The sequence below is a fragment of the Dermacentor andersoni genome, chromosome 1 (genome assembly GCF_023375885.2).
Source record: "Dermacentor andersoni chromosome 1, qqDerAnde1_hic_scaffold, whole genome shotgun sequence".
Lineage (NCBI taxonomy): Eukaryota > Metazoa > Arthropoda > Arachnida > Ixodida > Ixodidae > Dermacentor > Dermacentor andersoni.
This window is the reverse complement of record NC_092814.1, coordinates 112,266,539-112,287,373: the sequence shown is the minus strand read 5'-3', so window position 1 is coordinate 112,287,373 and position 20,835 is coordinate 112,266,539. Positions and strand designations below refer to the sequence as shown.

At 44.6% G+C, this 20,835-nt stretch overlaps 1 protein-coding gene across 3 annotated transcripts in view; it reads left to right on the top strand.

Annotated features, from left to right (window-relative positions):
• Positions 1–20,835, top strand: part of dpa (disc proliferation abnormal) — a 153,170-nt gene that overhangs the window by 61,661 nt on the left and 70,674 nt on the right. For all 3 annotated transcript variants that reach the window (XM_050193597.3, XM_055061905.2, XM_050193599.3), the window contains 3 exons: positions 2,034–2,276; positions 5,942–6,026; positions 18,051–18,197. In XM_050193597.3, coding sequence (XP_050049554.2) covers positions 2,034–2,276; positions 5,942–6,026; positions 18,051–18,197 — 475 coding nt within the window. The remainder of the gene's footprint in view (positions 1–2,033; positions 2,277–5,941; positions 6,027–18,050; positions 18,198–20,835) is intronic.

Genomic DNA, 20,835 nt, shown 5'->3' with positions numbered 1-20,835 from the left:
TACACTGTGCAGTAGGTCTCCATGTTCCAAGCGGACATAGTGCTGTTAAAAGGTGAAGTCTTCCTCATATGCAGGCTCAATGGTGACACTGCCATGAGGTTGTGCGGTAAGTCTTTATGTGAAATGTGAATGGAATGTTGCAGCCAAACACCCACATACAATGTATGCGCTAAACACTGAAAGTTTCATGTGCACTATGTGTGCACACAGCAGTTTACAGCTATCTATTAAAGACATTGTGGTCGGAAAATGCGATGGGGTGCCGGTGAACCAATTTTATGACGCCACTGGTGAAGTCAACAAGCTTCCTGAGATAATCAACTATGTTTAGAACCAAAGAGTAAACCAATATGTATCCGAGTACTGCATAGGTACTGCATACCTGTTGAGTTGTGCGCATGAGTGAAAGGAGGTATGGCCTATGCACATATTTTTTTCTGCAATATTTAGGCTCTAACTCAGGACTGCTGCCTCTACATCAGTTAGGCCCTTAAGAATATACAGTAGTACTGAATAATCTAAGGCCACGACGGCTGCATTTCAATGGGGGTGAAATGTATAAATGCATGTCCAGTGCATTGGGGGCACGTTAAAGATCCCCTGGTGGTCAAAATTAATCCGGAGTCCACCACTACGGCGTGCCTCATAATCAAATCATGGTTTTGGGACTTTAAACCCCAGAATTCAATTCAATAATCTGAAAGTTTTAACCAGTTTTGTAAGCAGACACAAACCTATAAAAAGGGAAGATAGTCGAACCTTAGTATAACAAACACAAATATAACAAATTATTAGAAGTAACAAAGCAAATAAAAAATTATCTTGCAAATTAGCATGTAATGAATATATACTTATAAAGAATGTTGGTTTTAACAAAGGTATATTTATGTCGGATGCGACTTCGTTATAACGAAGTTCATCTGTACTTCTTAAGCTCTTACCTTTTTAAGTATTATAGCAGAAACCGCTGTGGCATTAGATAACTTCTGATAAGTACGCTTTTCATTAATCTTCAAAATTTGTCTGTTGAATTATTCTGCTTGTTATGTGCTGTGCATCATTACCATTGTAATTTTGTGAGATACATATTACAACTCTATTGTCATTCAGTGCAACTATGTGTTTGATGAGTTCACTTTATTATTGGTATTATTATTACAGTCGATTTCCGTTAATTCGACGTTCATGAGACTCAAGGAATTATCCAGAAGGTTGAATTAATCAACATGCAGAAAAAAAACTCCAAAACTTGCCACTGATTCATTTGGCAGTCTTTTCCCTTGAATCAAATGCGCTCCCACTTTCTTTGTGCCCAAAGTGGAAAATGCAGAAATCACATTAAGGCTCCTAAAGAAAGTACTGATTGAATGCACACCCAATCGTTTAGCAAGAATGATGGGCAATATGTGTTGCATAATAATAGCTGGTTTCCTAAAGTCAGCTTTGCTCCACAGCTATTTTTTTGTAATCAACTTCGCCGCAATGCATTTGGGTTATATGGTAAAGCATGTGAAGGCAGTTTTGTTTTCTTGTGTGGTTGCTCTGCGCAGGCAATTTCCGGCCTAGTTTTCCTGAAAAAAAAAGAGGCACGCATTATTATTGGTTAAATACCATAATCAGACATTGTGAGCTATGGTTATTGTTGGAAAATCCTAGGGCAGGCCGAAAATAGGCGTTTTTGATGGGAGATTTCTTTTTACATAAGGTCACTGCGTTCACTGTCCCCTAAACTCCACTGAGGCAGCCGCTGGCACTAAAGTAGGTCGATATCGAGGTCACAATAGGTGTCAGGCACATGTGTGCTGACTGTTCAAGTTCAAATTATCTGGCAAAGGCCAATTTCACTGTCGAAATAATGGAAGTTTGGGCTCATAGAAATGCATGGGTGTTGGCGGAGCCCTCGTTCTGGATTGAATTTACCGAAATATCGAATTAATTGGAGTCAAATTAGTGGATGTCGGCTGTATTCTTCTTTTTATTACAGTTATTGTTATTATTAGTTTCAGATCATTAGATTTGACCTTGTCTTTCAGATATTGACCAACTGGTTACTATCAGTGGCATGATCATCCGCACTTCCAATCTAATCCCTGAAATGCGTGAAGCTTTTTTTCGTTGCACGGCTTGTGCATTTGTTGAGGCTGTGGAAATCGACCGAGGCCGCATTGCCGAGCCTGTGACCTGTCGCCATTGCTCAGCCAAGTACAGCTGCACTCTGATTCATAACCGTTCTCAGTTCTCCGACAAGCAGATGGTTAAACTACAGGAAGCACCAGGTTAGTGCTGTATTTCTCAGGTTTATTGTTGTCCCAACTGTTAAAGCATGAAAATCACTTAATAATTATTATAAGTCCCCTCTGTAACATTACGTAGGTAATTTTCTTGCACAAACTTCCAAAAGAAGGCATTTATTTTAACTTAGCTTTCTGTTACTAATCTTCATGCATACTGTACAAGAAAATGGTAAGTGCCAATTTTTATAGCTTTCCTTTCTATAATTGCATTTTTGTTGATGTGACATGTTTTGAAGGCAAGCAGTATGTTGTGCATAGAGCCCTTATTCATTATTCTCATCTGTGTTGCAATGTGAAATATTGCTTGCCAACTTGTATAATATTTTAGTACAGAATGCAAATAAATTTAGATTTCAGTATCATCCTGTAATAAGTTGAACCTTGCAATAATCAAATTGGTGGGCAATGCAAAAAAATTCACTTTTGCGAGAATTTAGTTGTGAAATGAGACAGCGCAGATGGGTAATGCATTGTAGAAAGAAACTTTACTGTCAACATTCCGTTAACCGACTTTGGCAAGCTTGCTCGAGGATATGGAGCCGCATTGCTGACAGTACAAAGTGTACCGCATGCGTCGATCAGCAGTGGCAGCACTGCCATAGAGCAATATTCTCGGTCAATTGCTCTCTGAGATACGATCACTTTTGCTAAATTTTGGGCAACTCTGCATCGGACCCCGAGCAACAGTGCTCCACGCATGCAGCAGCATTTCTCCAGCGCACACTGTCGCCCGTAAGCACCAACACATCCGGTGCCGAGCACAAAAGTGATCGTATCTCGTATACCCAAAGGCTGTTGATTGAGATTACGGCCCCTTTGTGCAAATCTATGTCCAGCTTTGAATCTGCACGCTATGCCTGTTGGGTGCCGCCATAACCAGCGTTCTTGAAGCAAGGAATGCATATTCCTGGACGATTGCGCAGTCATGGCCCGATGCGTGGCACTACATGCTGTGACCTCCATATAAAGCGCCATAAACAATTCCACGTTGGTGGGATGTGGATTTCGGTATCTTTGCTGCATTTTTCTCAGTGAAGTGCGCATTATGCACTGCACTAGGTGTGCAAAAACCGTCATCACATGTCGGTAGCAACATGTTGCCGCTTCAATGGGTGATAAACAAACAAGATGATGGCCATAACGTGTTTCCGGCACAATCACTTCCGGTGCTTGGTTGCTTTTGTAAATAAAAATGCCGGCGCCCATGCAAGTGTAATGTGGTGGTATTTTACGCACTTTCAGTGCAAAGCAATCACATTTCAGCACATTTAGAGGCCTGCTAGCCTTGCGCGAGTTGGTAATATGCGGGGTTACGTTCCGACAAATTTCGTTGATGCGGGATTGTAGTACAGCGACCTTTCATTGTCGAGAATTCCAGCCCATTTCAGCACACATATGGGGCATAAACGTCTTAAAGGCATTGCTAGTTTCAAATTTACTAGTTAATAAATACACATGCCTGAATAATAACTGCTTTTTGTATTTAGTGAACGCGTAGCTTAAATCAAAAAGAAATTCAGATTTTATTAATTATCTAATTGCTCATTGTGATGAAGAGGCACAATTGTACATATCTGCTGCGGGTATTTAAAAGAAAAAGTCAGTTTTTATTGTATAGAGAAGGTGATGTTAAAGGGTGAGTATGCATAAAAATTAGTTCAGTGCCCCCAGAGATAACAGGTGAGCCCATCGTGTTTCATCTTGAAGCAAACTGCAAACACAACGGCAAAGAAAAAAAGGCTACTAAACTTAACTGCTGTTTCATAGGAAACTGCATAGATAGACATATTTAATAGGAATAGTAAAAGAGAGACATGGTGTTTATTTGGAGTGTATGTCCTGATGGTAACCTGCTGCAGTCGTCATATGTCATTGAAAACATACGTGGTCGCACAATCTTTAAGTGTAATTCTCCCCAGGCAAGCTGTTTGATGTGTGCTTCGCAAGTGCCTAGCTGTGGCCGTAAAAAAAAGTGCCTGCTAGCCTTTGCAATTTGCCGGGGAGGCTCGCGAATTCTGACTAGTGCTCCCAATTGTACGGGCACAGCCATAAATCTCCTGGAGACTTACCCAGGCCCACCGCAAAAAAAAAAAGAGAGAGAGAGAGAGAGGGAGAAACTCCCGCGTCATACAGCATAACCACCATTATGTGCTAGGTAGTTAGCCAAAGTCAGAGAAATCCAAGCTATTTGTGTGGAGACAGTGTAGGCTTAACTCAATCTGCGTCAGACTGAGACATGTGTTGTGGAGTGCGCATGAGGCAAAGGTCTAATGTGTATTGCATAATGACCGGTTCTCATAAATCAGCTTCGTCATTTTACACCTGTGTCATTTGGGGAAGCATTTTATGAGTACAGGACATTCTATCTATGTTATCTATGTTACATTCTATGTTACAGGACATTCTATCTCTTCCTTAACTATACACGTGCTGTCTCCGGCCACAGTTTGCGCATGTAGATTTCTAATAACTGTACTAGCAGCCATTAAGAGCTGTTTCTGACGTTGTGATGATTTGAGCACTTCTTTCGGCCACCTTGTGCACCCCTCACATAAGACCGTAACAGGGCCTAGTATGCGTTCCTAAATTTTACATTTGCATGTGTGTCGTTTCCAGTCACACTATAAGCACCGAGATGTCTAATAACTGTACTGGCAGCTATTCAGGGCTATTTCTGATGTTCTTGTGTCCCAGAAAAAAAATATATATTTTTTTTTCGTAGTCTCCCCTCCTCGGTGAATCTCCCGAAATTCAAGGTCCCCAGGTTGGCAGGTATATTACTTGCACATAAGCATAATGTTTAGCACATAAGCATAACTTCTATTTGGTGCCTTCTAGGAACCTGCCATATTTTGCTACTGCAGGCGATAGGATCTTGGTACCAGTTTTTTTTTTCTTTTTGTCCTGAATGCATACCTGTTTTCGTAAACTTCTCGTATGATTTTACTGATTTAGCATGAAGTTTAAAAAAAAAAAATTCTGCTTGTGAAAAAGTTTTCAAGGTGTTGAAAGATGGGGCGACACAAGATTGCAAAATGTCTGCACAAAAAAGAAGTGATGCTATCAGTACCGCCCTCTTGTGGCAGCCACAAATTCCATGTGCCAAAGCAGTACTTGCTTCAAACAATTTATTAAGACAAGTTCCTGAAGCAAGACATATCGGCAAGCAATGTCACTGAAAAAGTCGCTCGATCTAAAATACTATCCTGTCAATATCTGCTGTTCAAAGCTTGCGGCTGCTTGTGTACGCATCTGAACATGAATTATCGATAATAGAGTGCATATGTATACAACACGAAAATATGTATCTGCTTAGGGCAAATGTTTCGTTAAAAAGCATTCTGCTGTCCCTGCAGATATGACTGGGTGGAGGGTCTGTCTTCTCCCCCCTGTTGTATCTGGAGGATTTCCATGAATTTGAATGTTCACAGGTTAGCAGGTATGTGAATGTATTAAAGCTTTTGTATAACAAGAGAACACATAAAAATATCTACTCTAGGGGAACAACAAAATAATGTGTATTTATTTATTTATTGTTGACACAGTTCTGGACCGAGTAATGTTTAGCACAATTCGGAGATATTACTGTTGTTTTAAAATGTTCAGTGGTGTTTTGCCTATTACTTACATTTTGCTTTATTTTACAGAGGATATGCCTGCCGGACAGACACCACACACAGCACTCATTTATGCTCACAATGATCTTGTTGATGCTGTGCAGCCCGGTGACAGGTTTGTGCTTAAATATTTTGTCTTGCGCATTACATAATTGAAATGCAGTTTTTGTTTACACGCTCCATCAGTATCTGAACAGGGTTCATGCGGGTCCTTGACACCCTTGAAAACCCTTGAATTTGAAAAGATCGTTTTCAAGGCCTTGAAAGTCCTGGAATTCTCGCAGATCCTTGAAAATTCTTGAATTTCCTAAATTTTTATTTTTAATAAACTTCCAGTGATTGTATTCGAGAAAATTTCAACCCTCCTGAATTCCCGCTGTGATCTTGTTAAAAATATATGGGAATTCTCAGGGATTTTGAATTGTCTGGGAAAACTGTGGGAATTTGTGCTTCAATCAGGAAAAACTGGCTGTTAATTTATTGAAAGGGAAAGAAAGTCACCCTACTGCTGGCTCTAGTTAAAGAGAGGACTCGTAACGAATTGTCTTTGACGCCATGTCATTGGCTGGAGGAGTTGCCTGTGTACAGTGAACAACCGATTTTCTGGACGGCCAATTTTTGTGGAATGCCTGATAGCGCGGACGGCTTTGCGGCTCCACCACGCGCCCCATAGAGTCAATGTATAAGAATGTCTAATTTCAGACGCAAGAACCCTTCACTGTCCGATTTTCCTGACTTTTTGCCACTGCCGCAGTCCCGAATTCCATTAATCAAAGCCAACACCGCTGTTTTGATTATCTCTCCGCCTCGAACCAGCGCTCTCGCACCGCGATCCGCTGGCAGCCGTAGCTACCACCGCAGCAACACTAGGCTTCGCTACTTCGACGTTCGCTATTAAGGTTCTTGCCGTTCGGTGCCGTGTTTTTCATTGAAAGAATTCACCGCTGTCAGTAATTGCACCAACTCCGCCTCTGTAATCTTCGCGTATGGCTTCGAAGCTTAGAAAGCATGGCGCGTTGCATAATGCTGGTTTCCGAAAGGCAGCTGCGCCTCAGCACAGCGATGTTATGCGGTGAAGCGTACGTGAAGTATTGCGGTGAACATTAACAAGCGTGGGAAGGGGCAATTGTTACGGGACACAGTACGTATTCCATAATTATACATGCGTGCAGCCTCCTTTAAAAGAAGGGTGCACACATGTATAATTATGGCCCTGTGTGTGGTCCTTGAAAATTCACACACAGGACCTTGAAAGTCCTTAAAAACCCTTTAATTTTTGTCATATACACTAACATGAACCCTGCTGAAATATGAGGCCTCGACCACTTGCTGTTCTTGCTATTTTTGAAGTGGAAGAACAAACCTCTCCTCCTTTTTCCTAGTGGTTCAACAGTGTAGGTCCTTCTTTCTGTGACTATGTGAAGTAAGGTCCCTGTACTCTGAGCTGTGTAAGGGGGTAAAATGCTGCCTAGCATCAATTATGGCCAGAAATTTTTCAAGAAGTTCTTCTGTATGAATCTTTGCATGCCTAGAAAAATCTGAACACTCTTATAGATAGTGCAGAAGGTACCTGCAGTGCAGTTGACAATGCTGGCGGCATTTTCTTTATCTCTCTAGCAAAGGACCTCATGACTTGCCACATCTGCAAGGCTTGAGTTCTGTGCATACATAGAAAGCCAGGAAAACCAGAAGCACGGAGACTTCAGTACAGCCCAAATGCTGCATTGGGGACATTATAAGAAAGAAAAAACAATGAATTATGAATTTTTGATTTGACTGTTTCAGATGATGCCTATACAGTAAAAGCTCGTTAATTTGAATCCCACGAGAATTGCTACGAGAATTCGAATTATAGAAAATTCGAACTAATGAAAGTCTGAGAAAAAATTGCTCCGTTAAGGCTTGTATATAGTCCAACATAGCGTGAGCGTGCGTGTGTAGACTCTATGTCACGTTGGCGAGAATGTCTATAGTTCGAAGCACTGGCCAACGCGGCCAGCCCAACATGCCCGACGTCGAGATGGCTCTTGCTCCATCTGCGCGTTTGTCACGTTGACTGCGCCGACCCACAATGCATGGTGCAAAAAATAAAATAAAAAGGTTCCCACATCGCTTCGCCGACGGTCGTAGGCAGCCGTTCAAAGCGGTGTACGGTTTGGGGATAGTTCTGCGCATTCTCCGACGAGAGCAGTCGACGGCGTGCGCGTTGCACTCTAGAGGGGACGGCATTTTGGCTGGCACAGTACAAATGCCGTAGCATGACTGACCGCACACGCCGCGCGCCGACGCGCGCTGCAGGAACAAGAGCTCCGTTCTAAAATGCACTCTCGAAACGAATCACAACATGCTGCGATGTTGGTCTTCATTGTACTTTCGCAGATGTACCGGCTACATCCTGCTGAATTTCACTATATGCATATAGGTCGCATCCAAACACGCATCCCAGTGATGCTTTGCTTTAAGTAATAGCCAGAAATCTCAAAGGTTGTGTGTTTCGGTACTGCAAGTGCCGATAAACGTCATGGCCACCGGGTTATTGACATTACCTGGTGCTGCTTCTTGGCAGAACACCTCGTAGATAAAGAGCATAGCCTCCAAGATGTAACACGAAAAAAGTAAAGAAAAAAACAACGCAGTTTCGCCTGAAAGGCGAAGCATCGATTGCGATAGCAAATTAGCAGACAGCCGTGTGAAGTAAGGATAGTACTTTTATCAGCCGCATCACCTTGTAAACATTCGCTTGATAAATGAAATACTAAGCATGGTGCCAGCGTGCACAGCAAACATGAACACGTCACACCCAATTACTACGGACACTCGCTGTCAAAACGCTGGAATGAGCAAATGTGGCAACAGCAGCGAGCGAAGTGACATTCGTGCTGTCTGTCGCTTTAACGCAAAGTGAGCGCACAGCATGCACAAAGCTACGAGCCGCCGATGCAACTATAGTCGGAGTGAAGCGTCGCCCACGCCCTCATAACTGCCCGCCACTGTTCCTCTGCGAGGCTGCAAATAGTTCTTACTTCAAACTTTTCCTGTTGCCTAAATAGGGTGGTAACTACAAAAATAAAATGATAAGCTTGCAATTTCATACGTTTTTGCTCGTCTGTTATAGTGGAACGGTGAAAGCCCAATTGTTTATTCAAGTGAAATAAAATGCTTGCTTTCCTGCATCTATCTATTGCCAAGTATCACTTCAGTTGCCAGTGAAGTTTCATGAGTAGAATGGGGTCAGAAGTGAAATGAAGTGTACCGCAGACTTTTGAAGAGTGAAATGCTCAGACTCCATACACTTCGTCCATGTCTATTGCACACCTCATCGCTTCCGCTAATGAAAAGACTTCAAGAACAGCAAACGTTCCGGAGGTATCAAGTACGACGCCATTTTGAAATGGTTGCATGATGACGATTTTGTCTGCTTCTGTTAGTGGCTGGTGAAGTAAGAACCTCGCGCGGTATGTGTGCCTTGGTTGCCAGCTGCTGTTTTTTTTTAAGTTGTATCCTACCATAGACTCTGTCCCCGGCGAAGATCGCTCTCAAGATACGCTCACGCGCAGCCGCCACATGTGCAGTTGCAGCCAGAGAGACCACCGCAGCACCTCGCAATGTTAGGAGCTTCACGTGCGAGTGAAGACGGCGCGCTTCCTCTTCGCATTCATCCCTTTCACGGGGGCGAGATAAAGCTGCGATCGTCGGCTACTTTCGCACATTCAGTGTAGGGCATACGGCGACGGTGTTATCGCCCTTGGACTTTTTACGGAACCTTACGGTGACGTCGACGGCAGAAATGCGCTTGAAGTGTCCGTATAATTGCTATCACAATAAATAAATTTAAAAAAAACTCCACGTCACCGCAGCCCCACGTCCCCGTTTTTATCTTGAAGGTCTTGAAAGAGGGAGTAAACTGACCTGCTGCAGACGGTCGCAGATGGAAAGAGTAAAGCTCTGTGGCGACGATCATCGTCAACATGCTCCTGCGCACTAGCACTCTCCCCATCCACGAATGGCGCAGAGTTTGAATAATTGGTGTTGGTGCGGATTTCAGTGTGAATTAGCAGGATGCATTACATATTGCTCTTAATACATTGTTGGACGGACCGTGGCGGCTACTTCGAATTATCCGAAAGTTTGAATTGACGAGTTGTGAATTAACAAGCTCTTACTATGCCGAAACAGGATAGGTAACACAATGCCATCACATAATTCTTTGCATCCAAAATACAGAGAAAAACTGAAATGCAAAACTGGGGACTCTAGTCTTCTTGGCATCAACTAGGAAGAAAAGATTACTCAACTTATTGGGGGCCTGTTTGTAAGATAACTTTGCACACATGCATTAAACGTACTACCTAAGCAGGTCTTAGAAGTTTCAACTATAAAATTGGTTTGTGTATGATATTCTTGCAGAAACCTTGAAAAGGTCTTGAATTTCCTTCAGTAGTAATTTTTTGATAATTAGAGACCTGTATGCAGGGTGTCTACCAACTGTGAAAACCGGGAATTCTGAGATTTTGAATAGTCTGGAAATACTCAGGGAATTCGTGCCTCTATCAGGGAAAATTAGCTGTCATTTAATTGAAAGAGAACAAAATTTACTCGCCCTAATGCTGGCTCAAGTCAAAGAGAGGAATCGTAACGGAATGTCTTTGACGTCCTGTCAACGGCTGGAAGTCAACGATCGATTTTCCGGAGGTCCAATTTTTGTGACATGCCTGACAATATGGATGGCCTTGCAGCACCACCACATACCCCATAGAGTCAATGTACAAGAACATCCTAAATTTTGGACACATGAACTCTTCACTGTCCGACTTTCTGAACTCTTTGCCGCGAACGCAGGTCTGAAACGGCATTAAAGCAAACACCGCCGTTTTGATTATCTCGCCACCTCGAAGCTGTGCTCTCGCACGCAGATCCGATGGCAGCCGTAGCCACCACCTTGGCAACGCGAGGTCTAGCTGCTTCGACGTTCGCTATTAAGGTTCTTCCCTTTCGGTGCTGTGTTTTTCATTCAAAGAATTCACCGCTATCAGCAATAGCATCGACTCCACCTCTGCAATCCTCGCGAGTGGCTTCGAAGCTTAGAAAACATGGTGCATTGCATAATGCCTGTTCCCGAAAGGCAGCTTCGCCTCATCACAGCTGTGTTTCGCAGTGAAATATACATAAAGTAGTGCGTTGAAGCTTAATAAGCGTGGGATTGTCAGGGGACAGTCATCATTATCATCATCAGCCTATTTTATGACCACTGCGGGACGAATGCCTCTCCATGCGATCTCCAACTACGCCTGTCCTGTGCCTACCGATTCCAACTAGCACCTGCAAATTTCTTAGTTTCATCACCCCACCGAGTCTTCTGTCGTCCTCGACTGCGCTTCCCTTCTCTTGGCACCCATTATATAACCCTAATGGTCCATCGGTTATCTAACCTACCCATTACATGACCTGACCTTCCCAGCTCCATTTCTTTCTCTTGATGTCAATTAGAATATTGGCTATCCCCGTTTGCTCTTTGATTCACGCTGCTCTCTTCCCATCTCTTTAAGTTACCCCTAACATTCTTCGTTCCATCGCTCTTTCCACGGTCCTTAACTTGTCCTCAAGCTTCTTTGTCAGTCTCCAAGTTTCTGCCCCATATGTTAGCACCGGTAGGATGCACTAATTGTACGCCTTTAGTTTCAGTGATAGTGGTAAGCTTCCAGTCAGGATCTGACAATGTCTCCCGTATGCACTCTAACCCATTTTTATTCTCCTCTAAATTTCTTTCTCATGATCAGGGTCCCTTGTGAGTAATTGACCTACATAAACTTATTCCTTCACAGACTCTAGAGGCTGACTGGTGATCCTGAATTCTTGTTCCCTTGTGAGGCTGTTGATCGTTATCTTTGTTTTCTGCATTTTAATCTTCAATCTTTGGCAGATCGCAACATTGTCGTCGGCCTCCACGTACTCGGCGAAAGTTGTGGTGAGGTTTAAACCCTCGAAATCGTCGTTGGCGAAGCCTGCATCAGCCTCGAGCGGCATCGAGGTTGTTGCGTCCCCAGCAGATGAGGCAGTCTCTCGCTTAAAGCCACAGTGCTTGAATTAGTTAGCGATTGTGCTTTGTGACACTGCGTTCCACGAACTGGCAATAAAATGCATGGCGTCGAGCACAGTGATCTTTTGTTTTCTGACTCGCTGCGCTCCATAGTTGCCAGCCGATTCTGCACTACCCACTTCTGGCACCCTTGCTTGACGCACTTAATGATGCCGGCATCCAGCGGCTGCAGCCAGCTTGTGCAGTTGGGCAGAAAAAAAACAACAACCTTTATGTTCCTCAGGCTGGCCGTATCGGGTGGGTGGCATGTTGCGTTGTCCATGAAAAGCAATATTTTCCTCGTCTTAGCACCCACTTTGTTATCCAGCTGCTGCAAAAAATTGCTGAAGAGCGAAGACGCCATCCACGCCTTTTTGTTGAAGTTGTAGCTGCACGGCAGCGTCTTCAAGTTCTTAAAGCGCCGTGGCTTTGTAAACTTTCCAACGAGCACAGGCAGCCTCTCAGAACCGTCCTCGTTAGCACAGAATAGTGCCGTCACACGCTCTTTACTACGCTTGCCACTATGACAGCTGTCACCCTTAAACGCAAGTGTTTGCTCGGGCTGCATGTGGTAAAAAATACCGCTCTCATCAGTGTTGAAAACGTCGCAGGGCTTGTATGCAGCAATCATCTCTGGCAGCGACTCCATCCACTCGTTCATTGTCGAAACGTCCACGGAAGTACTTTCTCCGCAGGATTGGCTGTACACAATCCTGTTTCGTTTTTAAAGCGATCCAGCCACCCGTTCGATGCCTGAAAGTTGTCGATGCCCAGATGCAATGCCACAAGGTCCGCCTTTTCTTTTAGAATGGCGCCATCAACGTTGATCGCAGAGCTCCGTGCTTGATGCAGCCACTTGACGATAATTTTTTCTAACTTCTCATGCTGTCCTTTTTTTGCCGCTTTCTGCTTAAGCCTGAACTTGTTGGCATTCTGAAATATCGCCGCTTTGTTTGCCAGGAGATTTGGGTATCTTAAGGTCCCGGGTGATGCTGGCTTTCGTGGCTCCATGCTACTTTTCTGCTTCCTCGATAATACTCAGCTTATCGCTGAGCGACAGAACTGTCCGCTTTCGGGACATTGTGCGTCGTGTTGCTCCACACAACTCAAAACCTCTGCTGAACACTGGTCTCTGGGATTACGACAAGGAACACGTGTGATAATGCTAGGCCTCTCCACGCTACTTTGTCGGCGATCTGCTGCTGGGAAACTGGAAGGAGAGAAATGCGAGGCAGAGTGAGAAGAGAGACCCGCGGCATTTTTTCTTCGTCTGCCATTCCGTTCCGCGCTTCGCTTTGCGAGGGTTGTCGTATAATGCGGGTCAGGCGTAAAATTGCGTCGGATAACTGGCATTTTTAATGCATTGCTTCTATGGGGACTTCGCCGGGACTCCGCTTATCCGTTGTAAAACCCGGGTCGTTGCAAAACCGGGGTATGTATAACTGGGGTTCCACTGTATTCCCTATCTATACACGCATGCACCCGCCATCGCCTGTTCCAGTATGAGTACCATGTGCCTAATAAGTGTATTGGCAGGCCTTCAGTGCTTTTTTCGACGTGCCTTTGGCGATTTGAGTGCTTAAGGGCAGTAAAAGACGTGCGTTCATTTTTTTTGGACGTTTTCGCGGCCCCTAGGCAGTCTGAAAAGTTGGAGGTTGACTGTACACCTGACCAGGAGGATGCTTCAATTGGTCCGTGGTTCAAATGCGTGGCAGAACGAGGACGAGAACAGAAAGGACTGCTGCATTGAGGAATGATCGGGAATGAAACTGTGCTGCCTCTTTGAAGGAGCTTGAGCTCAAAAAGTGTAGCTGATGCCAAGATGCAGGTGACCCGCATCCAAACCAAAGTAAACTTTTTAAAGTAGTGAAACGCGACACTGAGGCATTGCGTGCAGGCTGAGGGTATGTCAGGACACTTGAGGTTCACTTTCTGGCTGCTGAAAGAATCTCACTTGTGACACATTTCAGACCTAACACCAAATAGCTTTTGCTATCACTTGATAGAAATAGCTCATTTTCGGAAATATTTGCTGCCGTGTGCATTTCTTTTTATTTGTATTTGAAAATGTTCGACTCGATTTGCAATGGACTTTACCATTTTTTATTTCGGAGCTATTTTATTTGCTGTACATTTTAGTAACCCCTCCCTTCAGTTTTTCATTTTGAATAAAATAAACACTGCTCCTCACTATTCAAACTAGATTAGTAATTAATTTTTATTTTTTAACGTGCTTACTAGAGAGTGACAGCTTCGGGCGACGTGGTGTCAGCCCGTCTTGACACAAAACAAACTTCTGTATCACTCAGGAAATTTTGCAAAGACACAGGGAAAACCTGGCAATTTTGGGGAATTTGAAAATGTCAACTTCGTAGAGACGTTGTGTATGAACTCTGTCATTGTTTGGGAAACCTTGTGTTCTTTCAGCTCAAAGAAATTCGCGGCTGTATGTTGTAGAGGTGTGCATTGATAATAAATGCAGGCATTTCTGACATACTTTATACAGTAAAACCTTGTTAATATGTAACCGCCTAATAACTAATTCCAGTTTAAATATAGTCGCCATGAATCCCCCACTCTATCACCATTGAAACTGTTTTGGCTGACTGCTTATGCATGTACAAGCATGGAATCGGCTAAATTGCAGAGCATGGACCTTTCCCGGACTGCAGGCACAGTGACATCAAAACGTGGTAGCCATGACGTGTTTCCTGCTCCTATAGCTTATGGCCCTTCTGTATCCGATAGAGCTAGTTTATTGACCACCATGAGGGCGTTTACAGAGATGTGGGGCTTGATGCATAAACTGGCTCGCGGCTTTGATGAGTTTGAGGATGCCGTCATTGCTGCAAGGCTGCCACGGTGGCAAGTGAAAATCTGATTTTTTGTTGCCTGCTTGCAAATAAAACTTTTCTGCATGTGTGTGTTGGAGCCAAAGTTGGCCTGTATTTTTCACTGGTAAGTCTATAGCCACTCATCTGCCATTGTCGGTTAATTAGTACATCGCTTAGTGCATACAGTAAAACCTCGTTAATTCAGATTTCGCGGGACCGAGAAAAATGGCCAAATGTTGCATTATCGAGGGTATCAAGAAAAGAAACAATGCTTACTACGTCAATATGGTTTCATTTACTGAATGAATCGGCAAGTCCTGTTTCTATTTTGCACAAAAGCAGTGTGGAAGCTGCAATTGTCGTCATCTTGCGACTGATTAGCACTCGCAGCAGTGAAGGTGTCGCGACTTCCTTCGTTCTGTGCTTCTTCATCTGAGACATGCCCTTCACTACTGCGCGCACATCCCGGTTATTTTTGCCAATGTCGATGGGTCACCGCCCATCGTTATGTAGATGGTGCTCTTCATCCTTGATATTTTTTCACTGAGTAAAACAAACAAAACTATCATTTGCTGTAACTGCGGATGAAGCCGTGGTCGTTATCGACGCGATCATGGATGACAACTACATAGTTATGAAGGCATTAGGCCGATGCACGTAACGAGTCAAAACGAAACTGTTTGCCACAACCACTGCGGACGAAACTGCGGCCGCTATTGACGCAATCGTGGATGGCAACTGCACAGTCATGAAAGTAGCACGGTGGTAAACGCAAGATTAAAGGCTTTAAAGGCACAAATAGCCATGACGCATTCTGTCGTTGCTCTCTTTCATGTACGATCAGTACGATTTTCACTGATGACTATGGTGATGCAAACTCCGCCACTTCATTTCGGTGGACGCTGACGCCGTTTTTGCTCATTTGTGTCGCACATTTGCAGCGCTCTGTCCTCGCCAATCTGTGGCGGTTATCGGAATTAGCCGAAGTGCGGCTAAATATGTCCGAATTAACGAGAGTTATATTGCACTAAATAATGCATACGCCTGTCGGGTCTCAAGGACGAGTCCGAATCATCCCATTTTTCGAATTAACTATGGTCGCGTTCACGAAGTTTAACTGTACCCAATTCACCCCATATTAACGAGGTTTTACTGTATTTAGTTAAACTCGCTATGACAATCCAAGATATAATGATCTATCTGTTATGATTACCATATTTCATGGCATTTATGAGTTTCCGACCCTTCCCATTGAAGCTGCATCCAGATATAATGAACATTTTCAAAAGTGCCGTCCTGTTAAACGAACACGTCAAATTCGGTCGGTTTAAAAGGAGGGCACAAGCAAAGTTTCAAAGCACGGAAGCTCGACCGAACTCATTCCTCCGCCCGTTCGACCGCCAAGATGAGCGAGCGCCATGTGCAAGTTTTAGAAGCTGCAAGGAAAGTTCCTCACTTTTAACCACGCTAGGGTGCCATGCTCTCAAGGTATGTTTCCAGCTTGCGTCCAAGTGAAGTATTGTGAAGCGACAGTGGCCTCCTGTTTTGGAGGCCACGATGGCGGCACCTTAGTGCGGAGTTCTCTGTGTGGCAGGTTTGTGACGCCACGTGCGATCTCGAAAGTTACAGCAGCGGCACTATGATTAGTGTGGAGTTCTCCTACACTTTGTAAATTGCAATGGTATGTGCCGTGAAGTGATTAAGAAATTTTAAGTGTTTTTTGTTATTGAATATGTGTTTCAATTTCTCATGTAAGTAATGTCCGCCTACCTGAATAATTGAGCTCAAGGACTAGAATTATTTTGGCTGAAACAGGGGATTTATAAGAATTCTGAAAAACTTTAATATGATCACCTTGTATATCACAAGCTCTCTAAGAAAGAATGGTGGCATATGCACTTTACTTTCGAAATGGCAGGTGATTGAAACTGGCCTGGCATTCTTTGAAGGAGCTAAGGCGTTGCATTTCATTCTTTATATGACGTTTATGACGGAAACTTGCAGTTGGATGCGGAAAAGTGCTGGGAACAAAAAATTAAGGGACTGAAAATCCTGGCTAAAGTGATGTTGAATTGCATCTGCCGACGCCAGCTACAGTGTAGTTAATTTTAACGCGTAAGCCTTTAGTCGCTCATGAGTGTCCGGGTGCAGTCCGTGGTGTACGCAGGAAAGTGGTGATCACCGGCGACTGGGGCAAGGAGAGTAGGCGCCATGCCAGTAGCGCTGTGCGAGTGGGCGTGTGGGAGAGCGCAGACATGCGCGTGGGGGTGCGCGCACATCGGCGACAAACCTTGCAGCCATATGGCTGTGATTGCATCCCATGCTCGCCGCCATGGTGGCGTCCGTTTGCAGAACAGTTCAGACAACAGCAACAGAGGCAGTCATAGATAGGCTGTCGCTTATCGCAGTTTATCTCGGCTAAACCCATAGTGCCCATAGATATTTTGTGCATTTTGAAGGTCGAGTCCACATAGATGTAACAAACTACTGATACAACGCCCACTTTTCATGGAAGTATTGCATTTGTTATAAACGGGTTCGACTGTACAGGGCCCTGAATATTTCACTGCGCATGCTTGAAAAAAAAAAAGGATTTTGCACTCATTGCTGCACTGTTCGTGCTCAAATTTTGCAGAACGATCACATTTTGGCATCGACTTCGTTTAGTTTAATACTTGACACAGTTAATTCCCTGATTTTTAAGAAAAACATGCAAATTTGCCTGTGCTTATGGGGATGCGAGCTGATGCTGCGACGGTGCAAGCATAAACTTGTGTCGCTACCTGCAGTCATCTGTAAAAAGCAGCGTTTCAGGGATGGCTGCCACGTGTTGCTCACTGCTGGAGCAGGTGACTTCTCTCCCTGAAACGCTTCTTTCTGCAGACGACGGCAGGTGGCGACACAAGTTATGCTTGCGCCGTTGCAGCAGCAGCTCGCATCCGCATAAGCGCAGGCAAATTTGTGGTTTTTTCTTCAAAACAGGGCAATTATAACTGTGCCAAGTGTTATACTAAACGAAGTCGATGCCAAAATGCGATCGTTCTGCAAACTTTGAGCAAGAACAGTGCAGTGGTGAGTGCAAAGCCTTTTTTCAAACACGCGCAGCGATATATTCAGAACCCTGTATATGTACTGCTCATTTTAACTTATTTCATCAGTGTAAACGTTTATATACAAAGCTCACATTGCTAGGTTTACTGAAGCTTATCTTTCTCCCTTGACTTTTTAGGATTACTGTGACGGGCATTTATAGAGCATCTGCAGTCAGAGTAAATCCTCGACAGCGGAGTGTGAAGGCTGTGTACAAGACCCACATTGATGCTGTGCACTTCCGCAAACTTGACAACAAACGTCTTTATGAAGACTCTGAAGATGCGTAAGTATTCCTAAGTGGTACTTTTGTCATTCTCCGCTATCCCGATTGCCTAACGCAGTGGCTGTGATGTCCTGGAGCTGATCACAGTTTGGGGTGCACAAGCTGCATTCCTTTAGGGACAGTGTGCAAAACCTTGTTACTGGCATCTTGGTGCGTATTAAAAAAACCCTAAGTGACGCAGTGTACATTTTCACTGTATCTCATTGATCCAAATGACTGTAAATTTTTCTTTACTCTTTGGCAGCCAAGACAAGTGGCATTGCAGGTTTCATAGCGTATTTACTTGTGTAGGACCCACACTTTATTATTTTTATTTTATTATTATTTTTTTTTTTTTTTTTTGAAGTCTTGGCAAGGCCCGTCTCTTTGGCCGCTAATATCGCAACGAGGTCACATGTATAGAGTAATGTAAACATTGGCTACACACATTTATTCAAGGCTCAGCACTACTGATCAAGTTCCTCTTCATTCGTTGCTCTTGATGGTGCGCCCATTCTCAGCACAGCTTATTACCTCAACTTCACACTCATACTTCGAAAGGTGGTTGTCATCGGTGCTGTCCATGCTGTTAGATATTCCAGCAGGATTGAAACATTTAGAGACTGTGTAGAGGTTGCTACCAGTATGCCTTGTAGCAAGTGGCCATAAGGTGGTGCTGCAATCTATGGAAAGGGCCACATATACAGTCAAACCCGGCTATATCGAACTCGCAAAAAGACGCCTATCAGTTCGATATAGAGCATAATTCGATATAAGCCTGCTAAATAATTGGATGTCATAAAAGCACATACCATTTATAAAATCACTTTATTGAAGAAACTAGCTTAGTTTGGCATAAATTAGTCCTGCATTTTCTTCTGCTTGGGCAATTTCGTTGCCTGCGACGCAAGCACTTCCCCACGTTGTCTAAGGAGTCGGAGCAGCTGAGGCCGCAACCTTCCGCATTCGCGCAGAAGCACCGGACTAATGCGAGTGCACCAATCACTTCGGAGGATGTGGGCAAAGGACCGTCGTTGCTTTCCTCAATGTGCCTACTTTCATTTGTGCTCGGTACGATGTCGGCGATGTAGTTTTCGTTTCCGGGCTCTCCCGTGGTCGCGACACCATCATCTGCACTCACAAACTCGTCCGCCGTTGATTCGAATGTCCCGGAAATTTTGACAGCTCGCTCCAAACTTCGGCAACACCGCCAACGGCTTCGTCGCATTCATTAAAATTTACAGTCATCACTGAGCACGCGGAAACCGGAACGTATGAAGAACCCCTCGTACGCGTCGGGCGCCATGGGCACCGGGTTGCGAGTCTGGCCTCTTTAGCCCTAATCGAGCCGAGAGTGCTCCGCGGAATCTTGCACGCTGCGGGAACATCCAACTTCTCATCGCGTTCGACGCAATTTATGATTTCGAGCTTCACGACGAAAGCCGAATTCTGCCGCTTCATCACGGCAACACTGCGGGAGACGGCCCGCAAGGCGCAAACACGATAAACCAGAAAAGCAGCCAGACAACTCGCACTTTCGCCATCTTGCACGAAGACAGCACAAGAGCCTCTGATTGGCTGTCTGAGCGAGCGCTGAGGCGGGCCAGGACCATTTTTTGCTGGGGAGTCTCGATAGATAGTGATCTAAAGAAAGGAAGGACGCTTGATTCTGCAACCCGTGATGGAGCACGGCGAAGCGTCGTCGGGGGAGAGAGAATGGGAAGTGAAAGATGATAGAGAAAGAGGGAGGATGTGGCCTCCACTATGCGCGACAGGGGGAGTGTCGACGGCTCGCCCGAACAGCCTGAGGCAGCGCGGTCACGGTAGGGAGAGCGGTTGGATGGAGCCGCGCCGCCGGGTTTCCCCGCTACCGCGTGGGAAAGCCAACTTCTGGGGGCACTTTTCCGCCGCTTGACGTTCGATATATCGGGAGTCACTGCAATATTTGTTCGATGTAAGCGTAATTTTTGCTATATATACTCATTGTAACTATACCGTGACCAGAAATTGTTCGATATATAGAATAATTCGATGTAAACGGGTTCGATATAGTCGGGTTCGACTGTATAAGGGGCTTTGGGTAGAGGGAATAAAGATTTTGTTTTTTGGTTTCCGCTTGCCAGTAGTCCGCCTTGTCCATCTGCTCCTGTGCTGAACGTGTTGTCAGAAGTGGGATCCCACCGTTAACGCTGACATGACCACCCCCGCTGAGACCACCGAACCAAAAGTGCACATTCACGCTGTCGCATCTGGTCTGTGCCCAGCGGAGAACTTCATGTTTTTAAACCCGGGAGAATTGCCAACATGGATTTCAACGTTTGAGGATTACGCTTTCATGGCTGGCCTCCGCAGTGCCAGCGACGAGGCCTAGGTATGGACACTTCTTTACTGTTTGGGACCGCAAGCCAGGACCATTCTTTCATCCTTGGGTGTGTGAGCACCGTCGGCGCTTTCTTTCACTGCTATCAGAGAGAAGTTGGGTTTGCACTTAGTGCATTCAGTAGATGAGATATATGAAAGTCGTCGTTTCTATCGCCGCACTCAGCAGCCAGGCGAATCTGTGGATGACTTTTTTACAGCATCACGCAACTTGGTAAAGCACTGTAGCTATAACAGCCTGCTTGTCAAGGTCCGCCCTGTTCGCGACAGATTCGTCGTA